A 22,956-nucleotide genomic window follows, 5' to 3' on the forward strand; every position below is an offset into this window, starting at 1 on the left:
CTGAGAGAAACCAAAGAACTGTCTTTTAATGATATATAAACAGAGGTGCTGGGCCTTGTTTAGATGAAAGTTGGGTTAGAGGAAGAACTCCCCCCTTTGGGACCGGAGCTGTGGGTTAATGACGATGGGCAGAGGAGGATGGGAAACCTAGAGTGTGTAATTACTGCAGGTCATTGTAGTTTGGGTAAATAGGAGAGAGAAATCTCACTTCTTGCTTACTTGTTTAATAAGAGCACTGATGATATCTTAGTTTCTTTAATGGAAGATACAGTTATAGGCCTGCAAATGCATAAAGGATAATGTAGAGCAGGGTGATGCAGGACCTGGGTCTTTAATCTGAACCTGACAACCTATACTTAGCAGTGGTTTGTTATACAGAAATAGCCGCAGAATGCCGTGATTGACCAATCAGAATCGAGTATTACACCAAGCCAAGTAATAACTGGATGAGAACTGCTTTTACCATACTTTGGGATACATTAAACGGTGCTTCTTCCATCCTACCTGTTCTTGATGTGGTCTTCCAGTTCACCACGGGCCAGGGTTTCGGTGCAATAGTCGGTGAAGGGGCAAGCCACGGCAAGCTTGTCCAGCAGCTTGTGCACCAGCAGGCTGGGCTTCCTGCAGCTCTGCAGCATGAGGGCCGTGCGGCACACCGGGCAGAAGTCGCTTTCCAGCAGGAAGTTGGTGAGACACTCCCCGCAGTAGGTGTGTCCGCAGGGCGTGTCCAGTGGCCGGATCAGCGCCTGCAGACAGATGTGACAGATGAGGTCGTCGTCCACCTCGTCTTTGTAGAGGTACTCATGGTTCTCCTCCAGCTGGTGGCTGTGGCCGCATGAGGGGCACAGGTCAGGGGGCGGAGACAACAGTCCAAACTCTGAGGGGGAAAGGGGCGGAGCAGATGCTCCAGCCATCTGCATGGCAACTTCAGGCTGTATACTTTCCTCCTGGACACTCATTTCGACTCAGGATGTCTCGTTGGATCCAGTGAGGAAGTCATTAGCAACCGAGATGTGTGGGGAACTATGTGAGGGAAAGGAACATAGTGTAAGAGAGGCACTAGTGGAGGAAGTACTCATGCGTATCTTTCACTTACAAGCAATACAACAGTGTAAAAATACTCCATGACAAGCAACAGACCTGCTTTCAAAATCCTACTCCAGTACAAATACATTAGTATTATCGGCAAAATGTGAGTAAAAGGTACTGGTTGTGCAGTGAAATGTCTCATCATTGATATATTATTATTATATATGACATTATTAGTTAATTCAGATGCATTAATGTGTAAGCATGCATTTAACTGCTGTAGCTGGTTGAGGTGGAGCTAGTTTTAACAAGTATATAGTTTAGTCCAGTGGTTCCAAAACTGGGGATCAGGCCCCTTAAAAGCGTCACAAGATAAATCAGATGGGTCTTGAGATGAGTAATGGGGTGGAAAAAGAGAAAAAATAAAGTCCTGCTTCACAACTCTACATTCTTTGTAGCATTTGGTTTTTTGGTTTGAAAAATGATAATTTTACCTCTTTGGTCCTTGAACGGTTATTTAAAGGAACACGCCGACTTATTGGGACTTTAGCTTATTAGCTAAAGAAGTAGCATCAAATGGAAGTAAAGGAAAGTACATGTACCTGGAAGTTATACTTAAGTTACTTTAAAGTTAAGTACAGTACATGAGTAAATGTACTTTCCACCACTGAAGAAAGGGAGACGGCAGCCACAGTTATCGTGTCAAGTAAACAGGGTGTGAAAATATTCATAAGCTGTGTTTCCGGAGCGGAGCTTCTCTGTCACTCACACACACACACAAACACACACACACACACACACACACACACACACACACACACACACACACACACACACACACACAAGAACAACAGCAGCACATAATGTGTACTGCAGTACACACATTGTTAGATTTCCTCCACTGGCACAGAGAAGTGATATCAAACTACTGAGATTTCATCTCTGGATGCAGAAACGTCAATACTGCTCATCTCAGCAGCAAGTGTAGAGACGGAGAGACACAGGCCAAGTCTGCAGCACTCGCTCGCTGTACATGACAAACACACATCGCTGCTGCGGGATGTGACATGGTTTTACTGCCACACAGGTTTACGTTGCGCTCACCACCGCGAGCGTGCCAGTGTGCACGTCATATCCAAAACAGGCAGGCTCCTCGAGCACATGGACACGAACAGATGGGCTCAGTCAGACACACGTCACCTCGGCAACAGCCATCATGTTGGCACTCCACAAGCTTTGTTTCTGGACCCACTGTTGGGTCTTGGCTGCTAAATGAGACACTAGATCTTATTAAAAAAAAAAAAAAATACCAACAACAAACTGGAACATAACTTGTGTTTGGAGTCTGTAATATACAAATGTTATCCAAGTGCTTGTTCTAGTTTAATTGGATACAGTCCCATGCTCTAAATAGAATCATAGCAAACAATGCACTTTGATGTTTCTCCCGATATGCTAATTCCAACAAATATGACCGTGCACGTACAACATAAAAATCCACTGAGTAACCGGCGAGTTGTCAAAACAAACAGGCCGCCCTCATTTCTTTTATTTACGTAAGCAATATGAGGCGAGTTGTGACAGTCATATTAGCTCAGTGTCTTTGGTGTGTTTGGGAGGGGAGGGACAATAAGAAGAGGCTTAACAAAGATAAACTTTCTCGCTGAGAGCTTGCGGTAACATGGCTGATTCATCACAGACTGTGGCACCTGCTGCGTCTGAGGTCTGGCCTGATCTACGGAGCAGAACACTTTCATCGCCACGCAGGGAAAGCTAGAAGATCCAACGAAAAATGAAGGTGGTCTGATATTCTCTCCAACTCCTGATCTGAACAGGATAACATAATCTCTTTTGAGTTTGTTCTCTTTGCTCTCCTGGGAAACTTTGGTGTTAATAAAAGAGAAAATACAACTACACATTAACAAAAAAATGTTATAGTAAATGGATCAGAATGTATTAGCCCGTTCTGAAACAAAATGGATGACATCTTACTACTCACAGCCTGACTGGAACCCATTAACAATTTGTTTGGAATGAGAATAACACAGTAACTATACTTTCCCGGCAGACAAATGCACGCACCTACATGCAGAGACACGCACACATGCATGCCTTCACACGCCCACTCAAACAGACAAACAGGCAGAGGACGCCCGTGCCTGAGGAGCATCAGCTCTCTCCGGCTCGTCACTAATCCCTGAAGTGACGAGACAACGCTGCCACAGCAGTCCTGTTGGAAGGCTACGCTTTGCTCTAGAGAGACAGTAACAGAGAGCTGATAGGCTGAGCCTTAACCACACATTACTGATGTTTTATGAATAGCTACACCTGCAGTACAATATAACAAGCATTAGGTGTGAGGTTTTGGGTTGGGCTGCAGTCTGTCCACGTTTTCTATTTCAGTTTTGATCACAAAGTGAAAGAAGAAGCAGCTGTTTGGATTGTAAATACGACACCAAGGAAAAAGTTATTCCTTTGTCTTTGAACCAAAGTCATGTCATGCAGGGCTGCAACTAAAGATTATTTTCATGGTCGATTAATCTGTTGATAACTTTCTCGATTAATCAAATGTCTTGTTTTGTCCACAACTCAAATATATAAAGTTTACTGACAGATGCGTGGATAAACTAGACATTTTTCACATTTAAGCAGCTGTAACTCAACCCGAATTGAATAGTTAACTAATTAACGATTAACTAATCGGTTAATCTTTGCAGCTCTAAAGTCAAGCTTTGGCTCAATAGTCCCTTTTCAACTATTAATCATACTGTAGGAGCGTTACTTATCTAAGATAGCGTACACCTTCTTCCTCACACATTGCACATTTTATGTAAATACAGCTGGTAATTAACTCTCAGCCTACTCTCCTGTGATCTGGCATGACTTGACGAGGTAATAATGATACAAGGCCTCGCCAAGTCAGCTCTTTTTCCTAACGATTGAGTGTAAAAAAACAACCCAATGATAAGCTAAATGTGTCTGCATCGGCACTCTCGCTTTCCATACTGGACTAGCATGTTGCTATGTACATAACCACTCCTCACATTCAACACAATCAATCATATCTGTAGCGTATCAATCAACCAAACACACCCCTCGGAGCAAAAAGGCGCAGTCAGCCAAATCAGACAAGTGCATGTGAGCGAAACACGCTGGCGCACAGTTCTATTTTGCATACCTAGTTTATTAATCATTGCAGATTTGATTTTCATGTGCTGCCACGTGCTGAAATTCATGCCACAGTGTGTTTTTGACGGACACAGATTTCAGTTGTGGGAGGTGTGGGCTCACATTGACAAGACTACAAACTGCTCTGTGAGTCATGTAATGAAACAAACTCATCTGAAGGCTGACACACAATCACAGGGCCCACGCTCGCTCAGCAGCACAATTACAGGGCAGAGTGGGAGTGCTGAACGAGAAGTTGCTCGTCGTGAACATATCAGTTTATCATCAGATCATAAAAATCTGAATGGCGTGCTGATTCAAGCAGCTCAATAAACACGGACCCTGAGCACAAATAAGCATGTGGAAGACTGGAGTTATAGGCACAAAGAGTGTGTCAAATCTAACACACACACACACACACACACTCACACAGTACAGCATAGTCTGTTGTGTTCAAACATGTCGCTGACATACTGAAAATTCCGGTAAGCCATTTTTTAAAAGCTTTTCGGCAGACATCTGTTTCATAACCACACACATCAAAAAAACCAAACAGTGGAAATCAAGCACTACTTCTACTGTATATAACAGGACAAATTAATACCTGAAACCTCTCCTTACTGATAATTAGGATGTCAATTACAGTGTTAGAGAATAAGCACCCTATCAAGAACCCCATCACGAGTCATTCCTCTACATGAACATAACAACATCTAACATAACATAATGTAATATTTTTCTGCATTTTTCAAATTCTCGTTCCATGTAAAATGCATTTCCTGCCCTTAAATAACCTCAAGGTTCTTGTGATTGTATGTTTGGGTACGCCGGTCCCTCTCTGAGTTCGTAGCATATCTCTACGTGAGTTTGAGCCAGAACCTGACACCTCAATCTGGGAGAACAGCTGCGGGCAGATGGGAAGCTCTGTGAAGTGTCTCTAATATCAGAATGGCTGACTAGATCAGCACAGACTGTACCCAACACTAACTGACATGCTGATATTAGCACTCACACACACAGTTAACAGTAAATCTACACAGTAAACATCATTATAAGCATGTAAAGTGAACACTCACACAGGCATTCAATGCAAGTGAAATCCATGCAAATAACACAGACCAGCAAAAGACTCTGGAAACATGTTTTGTAACTACCGACAAAGTTGCACTATTGGAGTGTTTAAGACAATTAACAACCCCATTTCTGATAACAAAACCAACTTGGAGTGGGGAAAGTACTTACATGGCTTCATGAGCGACGTTCACTTTCGGCATAGCAGTTCACCTGGACAGGTAAAGCCTCACAGAGGGTGTAACATTAAACCATTCAGAGAGGGGGGGGGCGGGCAGCAAAGGACAGTTCAATGACTCAGTGAAGAGGACTTTGTCCCAGTCACTGAGCCTGCCGATTGGCTGCCTGTCTTTAAATGGAGAAACTGTATACGAGTGCCGGTCTTGAGGGAATTTTACAACCCAAGGCGGAGAAGACTGCTCCTGTGTGAGTTAAGAAGCTGCTCACCTCTATCAGGCCAAGGTGATCAGGAAGTGGCAGAGCAGAGGGGGCGGAGCCAGAGGAAAGGTAAACAGGAGAACTGCCCAAACCTGCTCTGGCAGTTCAGGAGAAACTGGAATGTCCTATGAAGTAGAGTGGACACATACAATGTAGAATGGAGGGTTAGGAAATGAACAGTTGAGACATTTTTTAGCAAAACAAACAAAACACCATTTTATTAATAAAATATTGAAATGTCTTGTAAAAGGGCACCAGCAGATTGAGCTACAAGATCTGACAGGCCCACTTTCATAACACAATAAAGATTTAATAACCCACAAAACATTTTTTGTACCTACATGATTGATTTCCTGCAGACCTTCTGCTTAAACAGAATGACTGTGCTGTGGTCTATAAACAGGAAGCCAATAATCTGAGTAAACATGTCTGAGGCTGAGATAATGCTACCATGTTCTGCGTGTACTTTAAACCTGTGTACAATACACACACTGTAATACTTGTTGCTTGTACAGGGCCTTCTTTTTGTCGTTGTGGTTTTGCTATGACAATAGGATGCTTTTGTAAAGCCGCGCGTTTGACTCTGGCTTTGTACAAAAACAGTTGTTATCCTGGTTTTCAGATGTGGTTTCCTCCTCGTCTTTTCCAACCTCACGCTGCTCTTTAAACCCTGGGACCGTGAGCCACAGGTGCTCCAGACACAACATGACGTTTCTTCATGAGTCACTCTGAGATCATTAGAATATGTCTGGGCAGAATATATATAACCTTCAAACTGTAGGCCTACAGTATATGGTTTATTCTGCAACATCATATCAGTGACTCAAGTGTTGCTATACAGGGTACAGTAAGGGGAAATTTGCCAAACAAGAGATCCATTGTGCATCAGAAATCCTTAATTGAAATATAGCAACAACAATGTTCATTGCTTGTTAAAGGCAGGTTTAAGTGTTTGATACCATGAATATACACTAGTGGCGTTAATTTCAGAATGAAATATCTCAACAGCTATTGGGTGACTGCCAGATATTCCAGATGTTCCCTCAGAAACATTTGTAATAACTCCAGGTCACCAGGTTATAACTTTGAATGTGTCTAATACTATGGTTTATTGCTGAATACCTACAAAACTAAATGGCATTCCCATCAGCCTCAGCTGTACTCAGTGGTCAGTGCTTAGTAGCTAATGTTAGCATGCTAACACGCTAAGCTAAAATGGTGAACATACAGTAGTGAACATTAATCTGAAATTAATGTCAGCATGTTAGCAATGCCGTTGTGAGCATGTTAGCATATGGACATTAGCATTTAGCTCAAAGCAATGCTGTGTCTAGGGGCAGCCTCGCAGAGCCCTTAGCAAAAAATATATTTATATTCAGGGACATCGCTTTGGACGGAGGAGGACCAAAATGTACCAGAGAGTTCGCTGAAAAACAGTAGGTGAATGCAGCTGAAATTATTACCAGGGTCGGGGTGAAAAATTAACCACATACACGTTCCGGACGGGATTCAAATCACTGACCAGCACGGGTAATGTTAAAATCATCCTCTCATAGAGAAATATAACCAGTTTGAATTGGACTTTTTCTTTAAATGACAGATTCTGAGGTGGTCACAAGTGGTGGAAAAAGTATTCAGATCCTTTACTTAAGTAAAAGTACTAATACCACACTGTAAGAATACTCTGTTACAAGTAAAAGTCCTGCATTGCAAATATTACTTAAGTAAAACAATGTAAGTATCACCAGGAAAATGAACATGAAGTGATAAAATGAATAAATGTACATCACAATGAACAGGAGTCTAAAAACAAATATACATTCATAAGCAATTTGTTTCATTTGCTTGAGATTTAAAATGTTTCTGACATTAATCACTGATACCACATGCAGCCTTTAGGTGCTGAATTGTTTTGTGCATTAGCATTTCTAAGTAAATTCTATTTTAGTTACAGTTCACTCACACAGTCACATCAGTCACAGCCCTCCTGCAACAGGAACTATATGCTCGTCTTTTGTGATATTCCTTCGGATTGGGAGAGTTAATGTATTGATGTGTATCTTTCAGTCACTGAACAATCAGGTAGAGAGTATAGGCTCTCTTCACTGTGACGGCTGATGAACAAGAAACAGTATGGAGCAGTTCCTGGCGACCTTTGCAGCTGTCATATCACTCCCACTTCCTTTCCACATGACCACTCTTCTGTCTCCATTCTCTTCTCTCCTTGGCTCTGATGAAAAGGCATCATATAGCAGGATGTTCTAACTGGGGGGTAATGTACGGTGGCCGACAGGGGCAAACGCACTGCAACTTAATAAAACACACGCAAATAGACAAAACACATAGCCTGGGTAAACCCTGACGAACTTCCGGTAAATTTGAGATTTGCTCTGCAAGTCAGTCTGGCGAAGAGCCCATTCAAACCCATTTCCAATGTTCACAAAATTGAGGCACCAATCACAACTGCTGAGGCGGGCTTTACACCAATCACAACCGCTGAGGCGGGCTTTACGTGACGACGATAGCGCAGCGACGGCGAGCAGCTTTTTGTTTACATTCAACATGACGGCTACCGAAGCCGTGCTTCACGTGCTCAGCGAACTGCAGGTCAGTCTGACATATGCCGATTTCATGCCGGTCAACTCTACAATTAACTGACACTATACGAGTTACAATTCTCAAAGACACAGGCACACAGCACAGTCTCTTTTTCCTTTCTCGAAAACTTTTCCGCCGTGTGTGGCGCGTACCAGCTCGCGGTGGTCGGGAACGTCGTGAATTAACCTGCAACACGTCAGCTGTTTAGGAATTCTTCAGCGCGTGTGCAGAAGATAACATGTTTGCAATACGCAACACCTGCAAGGAGAAAGTAGGGTTTGGAGGGACCACACCAAAAACCAAAATCAAATTTTTTTTAGTGGATGTGAAAAGCGTCACCCGGATCGTTGCTCTGATTGGTTGAAGGACTATCCAATGCGCCCATAGGCATTTGAGTTGCGTCCGTTGGTGACGCCCCTCTGGAAATGAACTGTCAATGAACCTTTCCCAGACCCTCTCAGTTATAGCTGAGATGGGTCTGGTGTCAACCCGGCTACAAAACACAAGCAAATTAAGAAAACGTCTTCATTAATTTGACAACACATGCGCAGCAATTAGCAAACACGCTGCAAATACAGAAACGAAAAGAGAAAAAAAGGAAAAGCACACAATCCCCGAAAAATGTTTTCTGAATTTGCTTGTGTTTTGTCTATTTGCGTGTGTTTCATTAAGTTGCAGTGCGTTTGCCCCTGTCGACCACTGTAGGCCCGTGAGATGGTTCTTTTGCTAAATTATAGGGTGTATATAGCTACAGTGATTCAAATATGTGAATGGTTTCCTCAACTCTTAAGTTCTCTGTGAAGTTCTGAGTTGAACCTGCATCCTGTTTTATTTCTGCTGAGTCCTCAGCTTCCCCACCCCCCCCACACACACACACACACACACCCCTCTCCCCTCCACCCCCACACCGCTGGATTTTATCTAAACACAGTGGTGCAGGTGAAACCAATCTCCCCCTGTCTCTCTTGGACATTGGACACTTTCTCTTATTCCTTTCTCTCTCTCACACCCAAACGCACACACACACACACACACCAAACTCACTTCTCTGCTAACTCTATCTCTTCCCGGCTTAGCTGTGCTTCTCATTCCTCTGATACACTTTTCCTTTAAGTCCCCGGCAATGATTTGAATTCAGATGGCAGATGAGAGAGTAAAGGAACTGGCTGATACAAAGACAGGGCATATTTCCCTTTTAACTCACTTTTTGAAATACCCTTCATGAGTTTTCTTTTTCTGTCCATTCTCATGTGGCAGTGAAAGGTCGGCCGTTTCTCTCTTCCTTCCACACAGCATCCATATTTCATGGTACCATTGCTAACGCTCTCCGTAGCTTGAATATTGACGAGAGGAAACCGCAGACGGAAGGAAGGTCATCAAATAGAAGCAACCGAGCCGGCTTCACAATCACCACGGAGACGGCCTTCTTCTTGTCCTTCTAATGTGACCATTCACTGCAGACTGTGTGTGGGTGCAGGTGTGGCTCTTTGGAGATGCATGTGCTTGGGTGTTGTGAGCGTACATGTCGGGGGTCAATCTGAGAGAAAGGCAAGGTTTTTTTACAAACATATGAGAAATACATGCTCGGCTTTTAAAGCTTTAAAGTCTGTTTTAAAAAGGGCGATAATAATATAGCCTCTATCAGTCGTCACCCACTGAATTTAGATAAAACCCTTCCTTGATGCTGTGCTGCACCGCACTCAATAATCATATTGAACTATGGTACACACATTTATAATATATTTATACTCTATCTCCACTAAGCCGCTTGCTGTATTTTAGTAATAATTCTGCACGGCAGTTTTCTTGTAACAATGATTTGTAATTCTAATCAGAATTTACATCATTAACCAAGAAAAGGCAAGATAACATTTTACTCGCCACCTCTGTTGTAGAGATTTGGGAAATACAGACTGCAGCAAGAACAGCATTGATCAATGCAAGGGGCGTGATCTTTAAAAAACAAAACAAAAGAAACCCTTTATGTATTGTAAAAAAAAGTTTTGTTGTCTTTACGTAGATTTCCTCATGGGGACGACATAAACTACGCACTATAGCTTTAAGAACAACCAGAGACGGTTAAGAACGGCCACAGCCACGGCTCTTTGGGAGACTAGTGGACCCATTCTTCATAAGCCACATATCTCCAGAATATTCTGATACTAAAATGGCATTTTTCAGATGGACACATCAGAAGAAAATTAACTTTGTTTGAGACCTGTTTCTGTCCCAGAACCAAACTCTCGCGAGATCTTGCAACACAGAGAAACTAACGTCAGCTAACGGTCGTGAGCACCCTAACAAAACCGTGCTCTCTGAAGCTAATTATGTCTTTCATCTGTGTAAATATCTAACGTTAGCAAAAGAACACAATTAATAAATTATCTAAACATAACTTTTCATCCATCCACTCTAAGTTCACTACACGTTCAAACGAGGCCACGCCCCTTTAGGAGACAGGAAGTGTGTACCGTTTCATACCTGTAGACTTCTTATTGATTGACATTGATAAAGAGAGACTCTAGTTGTGATGTTATTGCTTTATGCAGTTTAATACTATAGCTACATTGATTGTTTCATAAAGTTCTTACTTTTGGTATGACTCAAAGATAAGTGATAGCTCCTTGCCCAGATCACTGTTATTCTTGAGTAAGTGTTTCCAAGGTATTTACATTGAAAGTTATGAGTAATATGCTATCAAGGCCAATATTAATATTGGGCAAACATGTAAGAATACCATCCAGGTTCTTTTACATTATGTAGACCAGACTTGTAAAATGGCACTGACTATAGGCCTAAAGGTAAAACTTTATTCATAACGAATCATCTTATTGAGTTCAGATGTTCTTTATCTATGTGACATCTGAAGGCTATTTTTAGATTGAGTTTGTTGGGGAAATTTACCTCAACTGAGTTGGTACAGTAGGCAAACAAAAGTAATGCTCTTAGACTTGGTCCCTGTGTAATTATTCAACAACATGACTCAAAAACACTCGCTGCATTCACCCTCTTTGCATCATCTTTCCAGCCCACTTTCCCCACTTTTTTTTAATTTGTTTTTATCCCTCTTCTTTTCTTTTGTTTCTCTCTCTTCTCATTTGATTCATGGTGCTGTTTCACCTCAGCTGTTTGTTCTTTTTCTTCCCATAAATACATTTTCTGAATCAAATGCATTCAATTTCTCCTGGTAATCTTCAGCTACCTGATTCAAGTTGGCATCTGAAATACACAAGCGCTCCTGTCTCATATTGTTTCCCTCGCCCTTTCACTCGCCACAGTAATGGAATGTGACTTCCCATCACTTCCAGCGCCTCACATACAAACATATGCACTTTACTTTCACATATATAGGCACAAAAAAACGCCACACATCAGACAGGAGCTCATCCATTAGTGTGTGCTTGACACCCCTGGCCCGCTGCCACCTACCCAAACCCCACCCTCCTCTAACACACTTCAGTCTGGAGCCACATGACACCAGAAAGGATGAGTTTTCGAGCGTTTTCATCTAAGAGTTGCACTTCTCTTTTATCAGTGCTGTTCTCATTTGCACAAAAAGCCATGGTGATAAAGTAGGGCAGTCGATTTTAATTTTCCCAGCTCTGACAAAATAATATGGGGAAATAATGATGTTTAGAATAAGTCATTAGTCAGGCGTCAAAAGGGGCTCCACTTTTGACACAGGGAAAAGTGCCTTGTATGAGTACAGAACATGCAAGTGCATGTGCTCGTGCAGATCTGATAGCTTGCTCTATGAGCAGTAATCACTGGTTTGAACATCATCATTCAAAGTGCGTGGGGTGGATAGTGTTATTTGTTATGCTATTTGTCAAATGTCACAGTGACACCAAGCCAGATTGTAACATGTGGGACAAGAGGGATTGATGCTGAGCAGAATGCAGAATGAGAAGTGAGGGAGAGACAAATAAAAGAGGGCACAGAGAGAGAAAAGGGAGAGAGAGAAAGAGAGCGATATGAAGTGAGAGGTGCGTCTGGCTCTGTTTTCAGCGTCGAATCGGTGGTCTGAGTCTCAGGGGGGTAAGCAGAGCGTTGCTGTTCCAGCAGGTAACACAGCTAATGCCAGCCAGCAAATGAAGATGAATGCACTTAATCTCTCTGCTGCCAAAACTACACCTTAGCATTAAGTCTCACACACAAGCACCTTACAATGCCCTCACACACATTAGCCATCAATCTAACTCAGGCTTCACCGACAAAATGTTAACATTTTACATTCATTTCAATATTTCTGCCTTTGAGTGAATGCAATTTAGTTTGTGACTGCTTATAAAAGCCTGGAAGTGTGTGTGTGTGTGTGTGTGTGTGTGTGTGTGTGTGTGTGAAGTATGTGTCGAAGGAAAACTAGAGCAGGGCCACAGATGCTTGACAGCGGGACAGTCTCATTATCCTGGTCCAGCATGACCCCGTATGTCACTCAGAAGTTGCCATTGGCAGCAGCAGATTAGCCTGATTGGCTGTGGGTGCTGTAACAGGTACAGGAGGACTAGGCACCGACCAAATTGCCTCTATTCATTAATTGAGTAAAGAAAAATGCCTCGTCATTCAATACCCAATTTAAATACTTAAAGGTCCAATGTGTGGGAATTTCTCCCATCTAGCGTTGAGATCATATATCGCAATCAACTCTCTCGCACTACGCAGTTCAAAGTAGGTATTACAGCTACGGTAGCCTTCACACTTTATTCTGATGACGCCCGTCTCAGGCGGAGCAGTATGTCCTGTATGTCCCTCACCGGCTAACGTATTTCAAGATGGCGCATGAATATGGAGCGTCTACCCCAGTTCATGCAAATGTAAAATTTCAAGACAATAGGAATACTTGGAATTGATGGTGGAGGTAAATATTCATAAAAAAGGACAAGTTTGTGAACGAGCAACACAGATTTTGATAATGAAAAATTAAAAGTTACACACTGGACCTTTAAGGAGTAAATCTCATCAGCGTCAGTGAACCAATAAGCATGCAGCATGCTTCTACCCAGATCTAATAATGCTGGTGATTGGCTGTCTAACATTACATGTTGTAGGGACTCTCAGGAAAAACTCAAATGCACAGAGGACGGGCTCACGTAGTAGGAAAAATAAAATAAAATATTTTCAATGTTGTAATTTATTTTTGTTACAATTGATTCTATAAAATTGGTATCGTTTAACAACCGGTTTAGAAGACACGGAATTGGCATCCATGCCGGTATCGAAAATTGTTGAACAATATTGAGCCCTAGTGACAGGAGAAGACTGACTAAAATGTCTTCTAGTGTGTGAAATTACACATAATATGTGTTAAAGCTATAATGCATAGTTTCTGTCGCCCCCCATGAGGAATTCTAAGTAATGACAACAACACTGTCGGCGCGTCCGCGTGATACAGCCTTCCGTGATCACACATGTGCCCCCACCCCTCCTCCACGCATTTGCTGGTATGCAAGGAGGACACGGAGGATTAAAAAAACATGACATTCTGTGCGGGAAAATCACCGGACCACACAATCTTCTGAACATAGCCATACTGAGAAATCCAGACAGAGTTGTGTGGAGCTAATGCTCTTAATCAGCTTTGGAGCAACTCATTTGGCAATGGCTTGAATGTAACGGACGTTGATTATTAAGTTATGCACTAAAGCTTTAAAAAGGAAAGATCGGATTTGCAGACTATTCTCATGAACCATTCGTATTTATAGCTTAATGCACTTGCCGTATGCACCACGTTGAGTGCGTGGGTGCGTGGATGCGTGGATCATAAAACGCAGGGCTTTCAAGCAGTGCTGCGGTGTTTGTGTCCCGGCGGAGAACCAAAGTCTTTCACCCAGAAAAAGCGTGTCCGTGTCATGAACAATGTATAGATTGCATGTGGGTGAAACATGCAGCATTCAATACTTCCTTTGATCTTTCCAGGTTTTTTTTTCTAACAACTGTAGTTAAACTGCAAAGATCAGCCACTCCATTTGTTAAATCCCCCATACCCATGCCTATATCCCAGTCCCTGACAAGCCCTCGATCTCTCAGCAGGACCTTCTTGCCTCTGAAGAGCTGTGAAAACACTCTCAGTCCACTGAGAATAGATGGCCAGTGTAGAGCGTCCGCAGTCTAATTTCCCATGACATTTACATCTGGATCTGAGCTGCGACCGCTTCACTGTATCACCTTAACATCTTCCCCTGTCAGGAAAACTCTCATCTGAAAAAATGTCATTTCATCCCCTCCAATTCCAATTCTGTCCAACTTTCATAACTTTAGTAATGGTTATGTAAAATTAGGGTCAGCTTGCAGCATACAGTAAAAAGAGGCCAGTTAGGGCCCGTGCTGGTCTTGCTCCAATCATTTCATAGTATTTTGGAGCGATTAAATTGGGCTTATGATGCAACAGACCAGATGACCAGGACTTACAAGAATGTGAACAGACGGAGCCATTCATCACAGCCGTAATCCTCTCATCCTTTTATTAGACAGTCAGTCCACTCCGCTGCCATGCAACCCTGCATCAACATGCATGAGCACCTAGCATGGAAACAACGCATGATGATGCAGAAATGCACCAAAGCAAAATAGCTCGCCAGAGAGGATGCAAGGGCCGAGGGCCTGTTTCTGTTTAGTGTTTCTGAAAGCAAACATCCTTTTGGGAAGGACTGTTGAGCGCTGAATGAATTAAGCTTTATGAATATTCACAAATCTCTCCTCCTCTCGCTCAACCCTACTGTGATCGCTTAGCAGCGCTCCCAAAAAGCCTTAGATCTTTGCAGGCGCTAACTTCCAAAGGGGCTCTAAAATCGTATTAGTACAGTGAAAGTCAACATGTTTATTTGTTGAGAAAAAATATTCATGTATTCGGAGCGAGACATAAGAACTTTGCCGGGAACATGCCGCACCAAATCACATTAATCTGAAATCATAATTATAAGATCAGTGTAACTGTTCTGTGTGGGTGTTCTGACATCCATTTGTGAGGGCCATTATTTCTGTCTGTCTGTTGCCATGGAAATAGGTTTCTAATTTCATGCTTCCTGATACAATCAACTGTACGTGCTTGTTGTTGCCACATTGATACCTGGTGCAGGTTTGTTTTCTGCTGCCCTGTTTTCTTTTTAATTGTTGTGCATGGATGTGAAGCCTCTTGCTACTGCTGCCATATTTCTCTGTTGTATTGATTTCCACTGCACACCTCTCGCCTCTACGTGTTTCTAGTGTAGAGTCTGATGTGTTGCTCAGCCATTGCCCTTACTGCTTCAGTCACAGCAGCTGCTCTGCTCTTAAGCCGGCCACCAGCGGGTAACTCAGTCTTTGATGTGAAGCATCTCGATGGCTCTCATTCAGCCTGGGGGCTTAGCTTTACAGCTTCACATTGACCCGGACAGCAGCCGTGTCAAAGAAACACTGGAGAAGGAATGACATCATACCTCTCTGTAGGACAGGGTGTAGCATTTATACATATATTACTACACTAAAACTGCATTTAATATGCCACCACTATTACAAATGCTATCTGTATGACTTTTTAGTTATTACTAGATTAATACTATTCTTATGTTAAACGCTTTCTGTGACAAATCCATATAATGCTATTATGCTCCATTGCTCCTACATGTAATAACAGATATGTGGATATTATGTAATACATCTTAACCTAATCCAATAAAACAACCCATGAAATATCACTAAAGAAAGAGCGTGATTGAACAGTACTAACAGCGTTATTTTTTCAGTGATGGAGGAAGTTTTCAGAACACTGTGTATACTTTATTTAAAAAAAAAAAATAGGTCAACATTTTGGGAAAAAGGCTTATTTGCTTTCTAGCTAAAAGATTGATATCACTCTCATATTTGTTCAGTAAAGATAAGGTTACAGCCGATTAGCTTAGCTGAAAAAGGCCGGAAGAGAAAACAGCTAGCCTGGCAGGGTAACATCCACCTACTAAAACAAAACATTGTTAATTAAAGGTGCCCTGCCACACAAAACCGTTTTTTCTTGTATTTTTTAAAATATGTTAGGTCCATATGTGTTTGTGTTATGTCGTGAATGTGAAAATGGACTGCTACCTCCTCCGCTATAGCCACTGAAAAGAAATAAGCAGAGAAATCAGGCCAATTACAAAAGCTGGTCAGTCTGACATCATGTTGCCTGAGCTCATTACTATTCATGAGCTCGCCCAGTTGGGCTGGGTAAAGGATGCTGACAGCCAGGCTCTCATTGGCTAGCTGTTAGCCAATCAGATTCAAACAGCTTAGCTTGTTGAATATTAATGAGAACTGGCAGAAATCAAGCTGAGTCTTCCTCCAGGCTTTCTATACCAAACTACAATGGCTTGAAACAAGGTAACCAAGGCACTTTTTCCACAAAAAATGTTACAGAGTCCACGGTAGACCTTCAGACATTACCACAAATTAATGAAATACGTGTGGCAGGGCACCTTTAACACGTTATATCTTATTTGTAAAACTGAAGTGTAAAAAAACATGTTGTGGTTTTACAGTGTGCTACACGTGCTGCCCACAAGCAGAACGTCTCTGCTCATGACGACAACAAGACGTCAACATTAGGATTAACTTGAGTCGCGTTTCTGGCCACGTTGCGAATGTGAGTCCATTATTCACTCATGTTTTAGCTCTGTTTTGGTCTCCACCAACTCCTGAGGGAAACATCTTGCTGTTTAGCCGCTAAATGCTCCACTACTGTATGTTAACCGCCTAGTCACTAACTTTGTCCGTTAGCAAACAGTCAGTTTTTGAGAGCTCTTTCACTGGAAACTGCTGACTGCCGAAAACAATGCAATGAGAGCTGTGAGAGTGAATCAAAACAGTAAAGTTGAGGGGCCAGAAAACCCAAACAATTAGCTGGAAGACACTAAAATGTCCGTAGTGCTTAAGGGAACTACAGAAATCTGTGGATAATTCTCTGTGGTTTTGTCACTACGAGCGACTCCTTTTCACATACATGTAGTCTTGTGATCCATTCGTCATAAAAAATATTGATTATAGAAGCTTTAATGCAAAAGAAGCATTTCGTTTTTGTAGTTGATTGATTAGGAGCTAATGCTAACTATTTTACGTAGGTTTGGGTAATTTAATCTTTAACAATGCATTCTATTTTAGCTCATTATATGTTTTGTATGTCAAATCTAAATCTGCAATTTTGCAGATTTAGATTTGACATACAAAACATATAATGAGTTAGTTATAGCGGCAAGTTACTTCACACTATCTGACTGTGAAAAGGTAGTGGAGTTAAAGTATAAAGTAGCACAAAATAGAAACACTGAAGTTAACTACAAGTTCTTGTAGCATTGCACTTGAGTAAATGTACTTAGTTACATTCCACCACTGGATTTTTGAGGCTGTAGTTTATTGCTGCTTATTAAAAAAATAAGCATGTATGATCAACACCTCTCTGACATAATAAAAAATCATGTACTGGGACACTTTTGATTTGCATGCCATGCTATGATGTTGTTAAGGTGCTCTGTGCCTAATGCAACATTAGACCCATCCGAGGATAATCTAAGCGATACAACTGAATGTTTAATCCAGCTTTATGTGAAAATCTTGCCCTCTTTTTCCCCAGTGCACAACATATGGCTTTTTCACAGGCTTTTGCAACAGTGTGTCTTTGTCTTCTTGTGTGTCCTGTACACAGTGTGCAGTGTTACCAATATCTGCAAGACACACACTGCGGATACGGTTTTCATAACCTACGGGTGACATAAGATATTCAAGCAGCGCTGCCCAAGCTTCTGAGAAAAGCTTAGCAGAAACAGGGTCAGAGTCAGATAAAGAATAACAGTGTTTGAATCTGAAGTTATTATGACGCGGGGGAGACTGTGGAGGCGAGCTGCTTTTGTGAAAAAAAAAAAAGAAGAGAGCTTTCACATCACAAAGCGGGAAGAGAGCCGACAAGGCTAATAAAGGGAGGCGGAGAGGCTTTTAAGCCTACTCACTGGTTCACAGAATGGAGGAAGGAGATGGTCAGAAAGGACGTGAGGAAAACAGAGCCAGAGATTAATAGATGTGTCGCAAATGAGCAGGAGAAGGCCAGGAGTGACACGTAGGTCACACTTGGAGCTCTGCCTCTCTTTCTGTCCCTTCACCCCCCTTCTCTTTCCAACACCAGCTCCATTCATCCCTCTCCTCCTCCTCTCCTTCCCTCTGGTCCCCTTTCCCCCTCTTTTCCCTCCCCCCCGACCTCTCCTGCGGCTGTCCTGTGACGCTGAGCAGACGTGGAGGTTAGCATCACCGAGAGGATGGAAGGGGAGGCGCAAAGGGGGGCTTAGGGTGGGGAGGGGCTGGGACATAAATAGAAACTGACCATCATGAACACACACTTGCAGTTAGCAAACAATTAAGCACAGGCAGACAGAACTTTAAACGCCTATATTTCTGTATTTAGCAAAGATTACATATACTGTATCAACATAATCGCTTTTCTGTGTATTTTTGTAGGAGGATTACAATGAAATGCCAACTACTGTAAGCTTAACAGAGTATGATGCTCCCGGGGATTCTGGGAACTGATGTCATCTCCTCAGATGGCTACTCTGATGCCAGTCTCTCTCTCTCTCTCTCTCTCTCTCTCTCTCTCTCTCTCTCTCTCTCTCTCTCTCTCTCTCTCTCTCTCTTTCCCACAATGCAATCAGACATCCCAGGTTTGCCCAGCATGGCTGTGCTTGGCTTTATCTGCCAGCAGTCCTGTGCGGCACAGTGAAAGAGCAAGGTTTGGTACAGAACAAAACCATTCAGCCAAACCACTGGCAGACAAAACAAGACAGGGCACACTCATATATACAAGATTGTGTTAAATGGATGAATGAGAAACAGGATTTCTGCTATTTTGTATGTTTAAAGCCACCCCATGTTGAATTGGAATTGATCTTGTTGTCTAAGGGGCCCTTGCACCGGTAGTAATCACATTTATGTAGCTCCTATAATCCTGTGGTAGCCTATAGATGGCCTGAGCTGGGTACACTGTAGCATATTGAATGTGGCGAAGGCCTATTTTTAAACTGAAATTGTTACATAATTAAGAGTGGATCGATAAGTCAATTGAAGGAGAAAGAAGAGCAGTGACATCGCCCACATATAAACATGTTAACAACCCCCTGAGGGGCTGTGTGCGCATACGCTCTCTCTCACGTACTCTCTTTTCATCACCATAAACACACCTTCTCCCTCTCCCTCTCTCTCTCTCACACACACACACACACACACACACACACACACACACACACACACACACACACGCACACAAAAGCAAACATTATGTAGAACTCCCTGCGTGTAATATGCTCTGACTAGCCAGAAGGGAAGGCTAACTTTAATCTGTGTCTAAATATTCACTGCTGTGAAGTGGCCTCAGACCAATAAAAAAAAAAGCAGTGAACTGGTAAGGTGGGAAATTATGTAGCGTTTGAAATTTATTTCATTCTCTTCTGTCATTTTTATTACAAGAAAAAAAAACATCTGTGTTTAGTAATTATGGAAATGACACTAAATTATTCAAAGCAATGAGCATCTCCGGTGTGTGCCGTGTAGTAGCCTACTCTGTGTCACTCATTTTAAATGTGCTTTGTAAATACATTTGGATGGATTGGATTATATTTAACGTACAGATTTGTATCAATCTTCTCATCTAACTCTCCGCCTCAAAAGCAAACAAGTGTATTTCCTAAAATGTTAAACTAGTCCTTTAAGATACAAAAAAAGATCTGATTAAGCACACATTTCCGCACTGAGATACAGTGAGATACACACACAGCTCCCGTGCTGTGTTTACATTGCATAGATATAACATCTGTATGTTCTTAACTCCTCAGCAAAGTGTGATCTGAAAACAGCAACATTAACAGCAGCTGCAGTTGAAACATAATGGATATAGCTAGGATTAGCTTGCAGACAGCTACTGCCTGTTTGATCCTGGCTCGACATGATTATCTTATACCCAATCATATACACAATGTTAAATCAGCCAGCTGGGGAATTTTTGATAGCACAGACGGTATATATGCAGAATTTCAGATAACTGATGAGAACAACAAGCATCAGTTTGAGTGGAAAGAAATGCTGTTTTGCCTGTTTAAAGGCAGGGTTGGTAATGTTGATTTGAAAGTAGCATCTCCTCTGGGCTCACTCTAACCCCTCCCTCTGCCCTCGGGGCTCACACACAGATGTGCATGAGCACCGCTGCATCACCGCTTTTTCAGGTTAAGTCTTTTTCTTTGCCTTTTTAGCGGGTCGGGCGGTTGAAAGTAACTGCGGCAGTGGAAGTTTTTTGCTGAGATTTCTCCTCCATCCTTCGGTACTTGCAGTTACTCCGGCGCACATTCAGCTCAGCTCTTGTACACAGGATGGGTAGAGTACGTGCAGCAGGTCAATGAGGCATTTCATTGGTTCTTTCCAGGCGGACCGCGAGGCTGTGACTGGTGGGCGTTTTTACAGGATTACAGCAGCCACAGATGATGGATCTTTTTTGCTCCTTTTTAAAGCCTGTAAGTTATTCATTGCTCTTAGGGTGTAATAGTCTTGCATTGGCAGACCTTTCTCCACAGTGCTGCGGAGGAGGGTCTGGTTAGTCCACACAGCATTCCGGGATGGGAGAAAAACATGCTCTGGTTTATTTCTTTAAACCAATCACAATCATCGATGGCACTAGCTGCCGGACGGAACCACAGTGCCGCTGCAAAATATCCTCGGGAAGGAACTTGTTTTGGTATAACCTGTGTACGTTCAAAGGTTGTTATAGTCATTCAACAGAAAACTCAGATTGGAAAGATAGTCTAGCTAGCTGTCTGGATTTACCCTGCAGAGATCTGAGGAGCAGTTAACCATAGTCCTCACAAATCCACCGGAGGTTAGAACGCCAACACAAAGGAAGAGGACATCTGGACGAACAGAGCAATTTCCGGTGGCATCGGAGCAATCCCAGAAGTGGAACGTCGTGGATATAGTCTAGGGTGTAAAGACCATTTCAAACAATATATAAAAAAGTGTATATTGGAAATAGTTACCAACCCTGCCTTTAAATCAGCCGTGCCAGTCAGACGCCTGCCATCGCTTCAAAGTGATGGAGTTTGGACAGAGTGGTAGTGCAGTGCCGCAGGAGTCATTGAGATGCAACTTCAGCCAGTGCACAGTATTTAGCTCTAATGAGCCTCTGACTTTGAGGCACATCAATGAGGCGCCTCATTTATAATAAAGCGATTCAGTCCCGCGGGCAGCAGCTAAATGAACTGGGACCGAATGCAGGCAAACAGTTTAGACTGCTTCCTCAGCGCTGTGAGCGTCGGCTGTGAGAATTAACCACACAGCTAAAATCTACTGTAGGTAGCTTAGCAGACACCGGAGATGCACACGGGCTAACGTGAACATTTGATGTGGTCAAATTAGATTAGGGTATGACGATCTTGCCCATATCCAATTATGACCAGCCTGTGAGTCAAACTGTGATAGAAAGTTAGATTAAAAGAAAAAATCCTCCCTCTTTCCGTGTGACTCTGAAAATGACTGATTACATCTCACCAACAAGCTGAGGATTCAACCCTCAAGACCCAAGAAATAATTATTTAACAGAAGCCTTATGGGAGACAAAGTCAGGATTAATTAAACACGGAGCAATTTGAAAACTTATCTTACACAACAGACAACTTATATCCAAGGCCCTGTGGACCCCAAAATAAATTCAGTGTTTTGTCACACGCTCTCTCCAAATCCTCTGAGAATTGATCAATGGATCAACTCTGCAATTCTAATACCCGGAACAAAGCACACAGGGGGATTAGCAATGTTTATCATCATTATCCTAATAGTCCCCATCCAAATGAAATGAATTCCAGGAGCTTGTTCGTGCCTTCCAGTGTTTGAATATGGCCATACAGCACCGAAGAGGCTGTCACAACCGCCTACAGACGCGGCCGTGACGGATGGCATTCGTACAGGTCAGCGCTGACGCTGATTGATCAGCCTCTCAGGCCAACGATCGGAGGCGCAGCCAATGTGACTGAGATGAGAGGAGACATACGAGGAGGAGCCAGAGAGGTACGCGACAGAACATTCATCACACAGCAGTCACATGGAAATGTGAGCTTTTAAGATTTATAACTCTTTCCTTTAATTCTATTGTGGCTCTGTGTTTGGGTTGTGTATCATGACGGTGCAGTTTTAGCCAGAACTCTTGGAAATGAGATTTCAATTGCAGGAGACCATCCGGATTAAATGAAGATCAAAAAGGAGATGATTCAATAAATTCATGATGACAACATGATTACTCTGCTTGTCCACAATTTACACAATGTATGGGATTACCGATTTCTGCTAGCCTTCTTTTTTTTTTTACCTCATTGCAAAGACAGTACTTACCTTTGTTGTGTGCTGGCCTGTTGAGGAGATATTTTACAGCGTCCATGAGTGACCAGTGCAGACTGTATTGCTCTAGGGCTGCAATGCTGCTGAATAAACTACCAAATGTTACTCTGCCAAAGTCACAAAGTTGCAGAAGCAGGCACATGCAGCCTCCATAAATGTAAGTCCTTAGAGACTGTATCCAAAGTGGTAACATACAGCCAGTACTGATCACTGGGGGAATATTATGTCAGTGGCCTTGGCTCCTGTTGACGGCAGTTTAAAGGGAGTGGAGTTACAGTAACATTT

The 22,956-nt window shown here is 42.5% G+C and overlaps 1 protein-coding gene across 3 annotated transcripts in view; it reads right to left on the minus strand.

Annotated features, from left to right (window-relative positions):
* Positions 1–22,681, minus strand: part of lnx1 (ligand of numb-protein X 1) — a 62,273-nt gene extending 39,592 nt beyond the window's left edge. For 2 of the 3 annotated variants that reach the window (XM_028588349.1, XM_028588347.1), the window contains exons 1-2: positions 5,440–5,520; positions 505–1,023 (exon numbers count right to left, since the gene is read on the minus strand). In XM_028588349.1, coding sequence (XP_028444150.1) covers positions 505–959 — 455 coding nt within the window. In that variant the 5' untranslated portion in view covers positions 960–1,023; positions 5,440–5,520. Of the gene's footprint in view, positions 1–504; positions 1,024–5,439; positions 5,521–22,665 lie in introns of those variants that run through there. The other variant, XM_028588348.1, reaches the window with a different exon arrangement.
* Positions 22,682–22,956: the final 275 nt, after the last annotated feature.

This window comes from Perca flavescens, chromosome 9 (genome assembly GCF_004354835.1).
Source record: "Perca flavescens isolate YP-PL-M2 chromosome 9, PFLA_1.0, whole genome shotgun sequence".
NCBI lineage: Eukaryota > Metazoa > Chordata > Actinopteri > Perciformes > Percidae > Perca > Perca flavescens.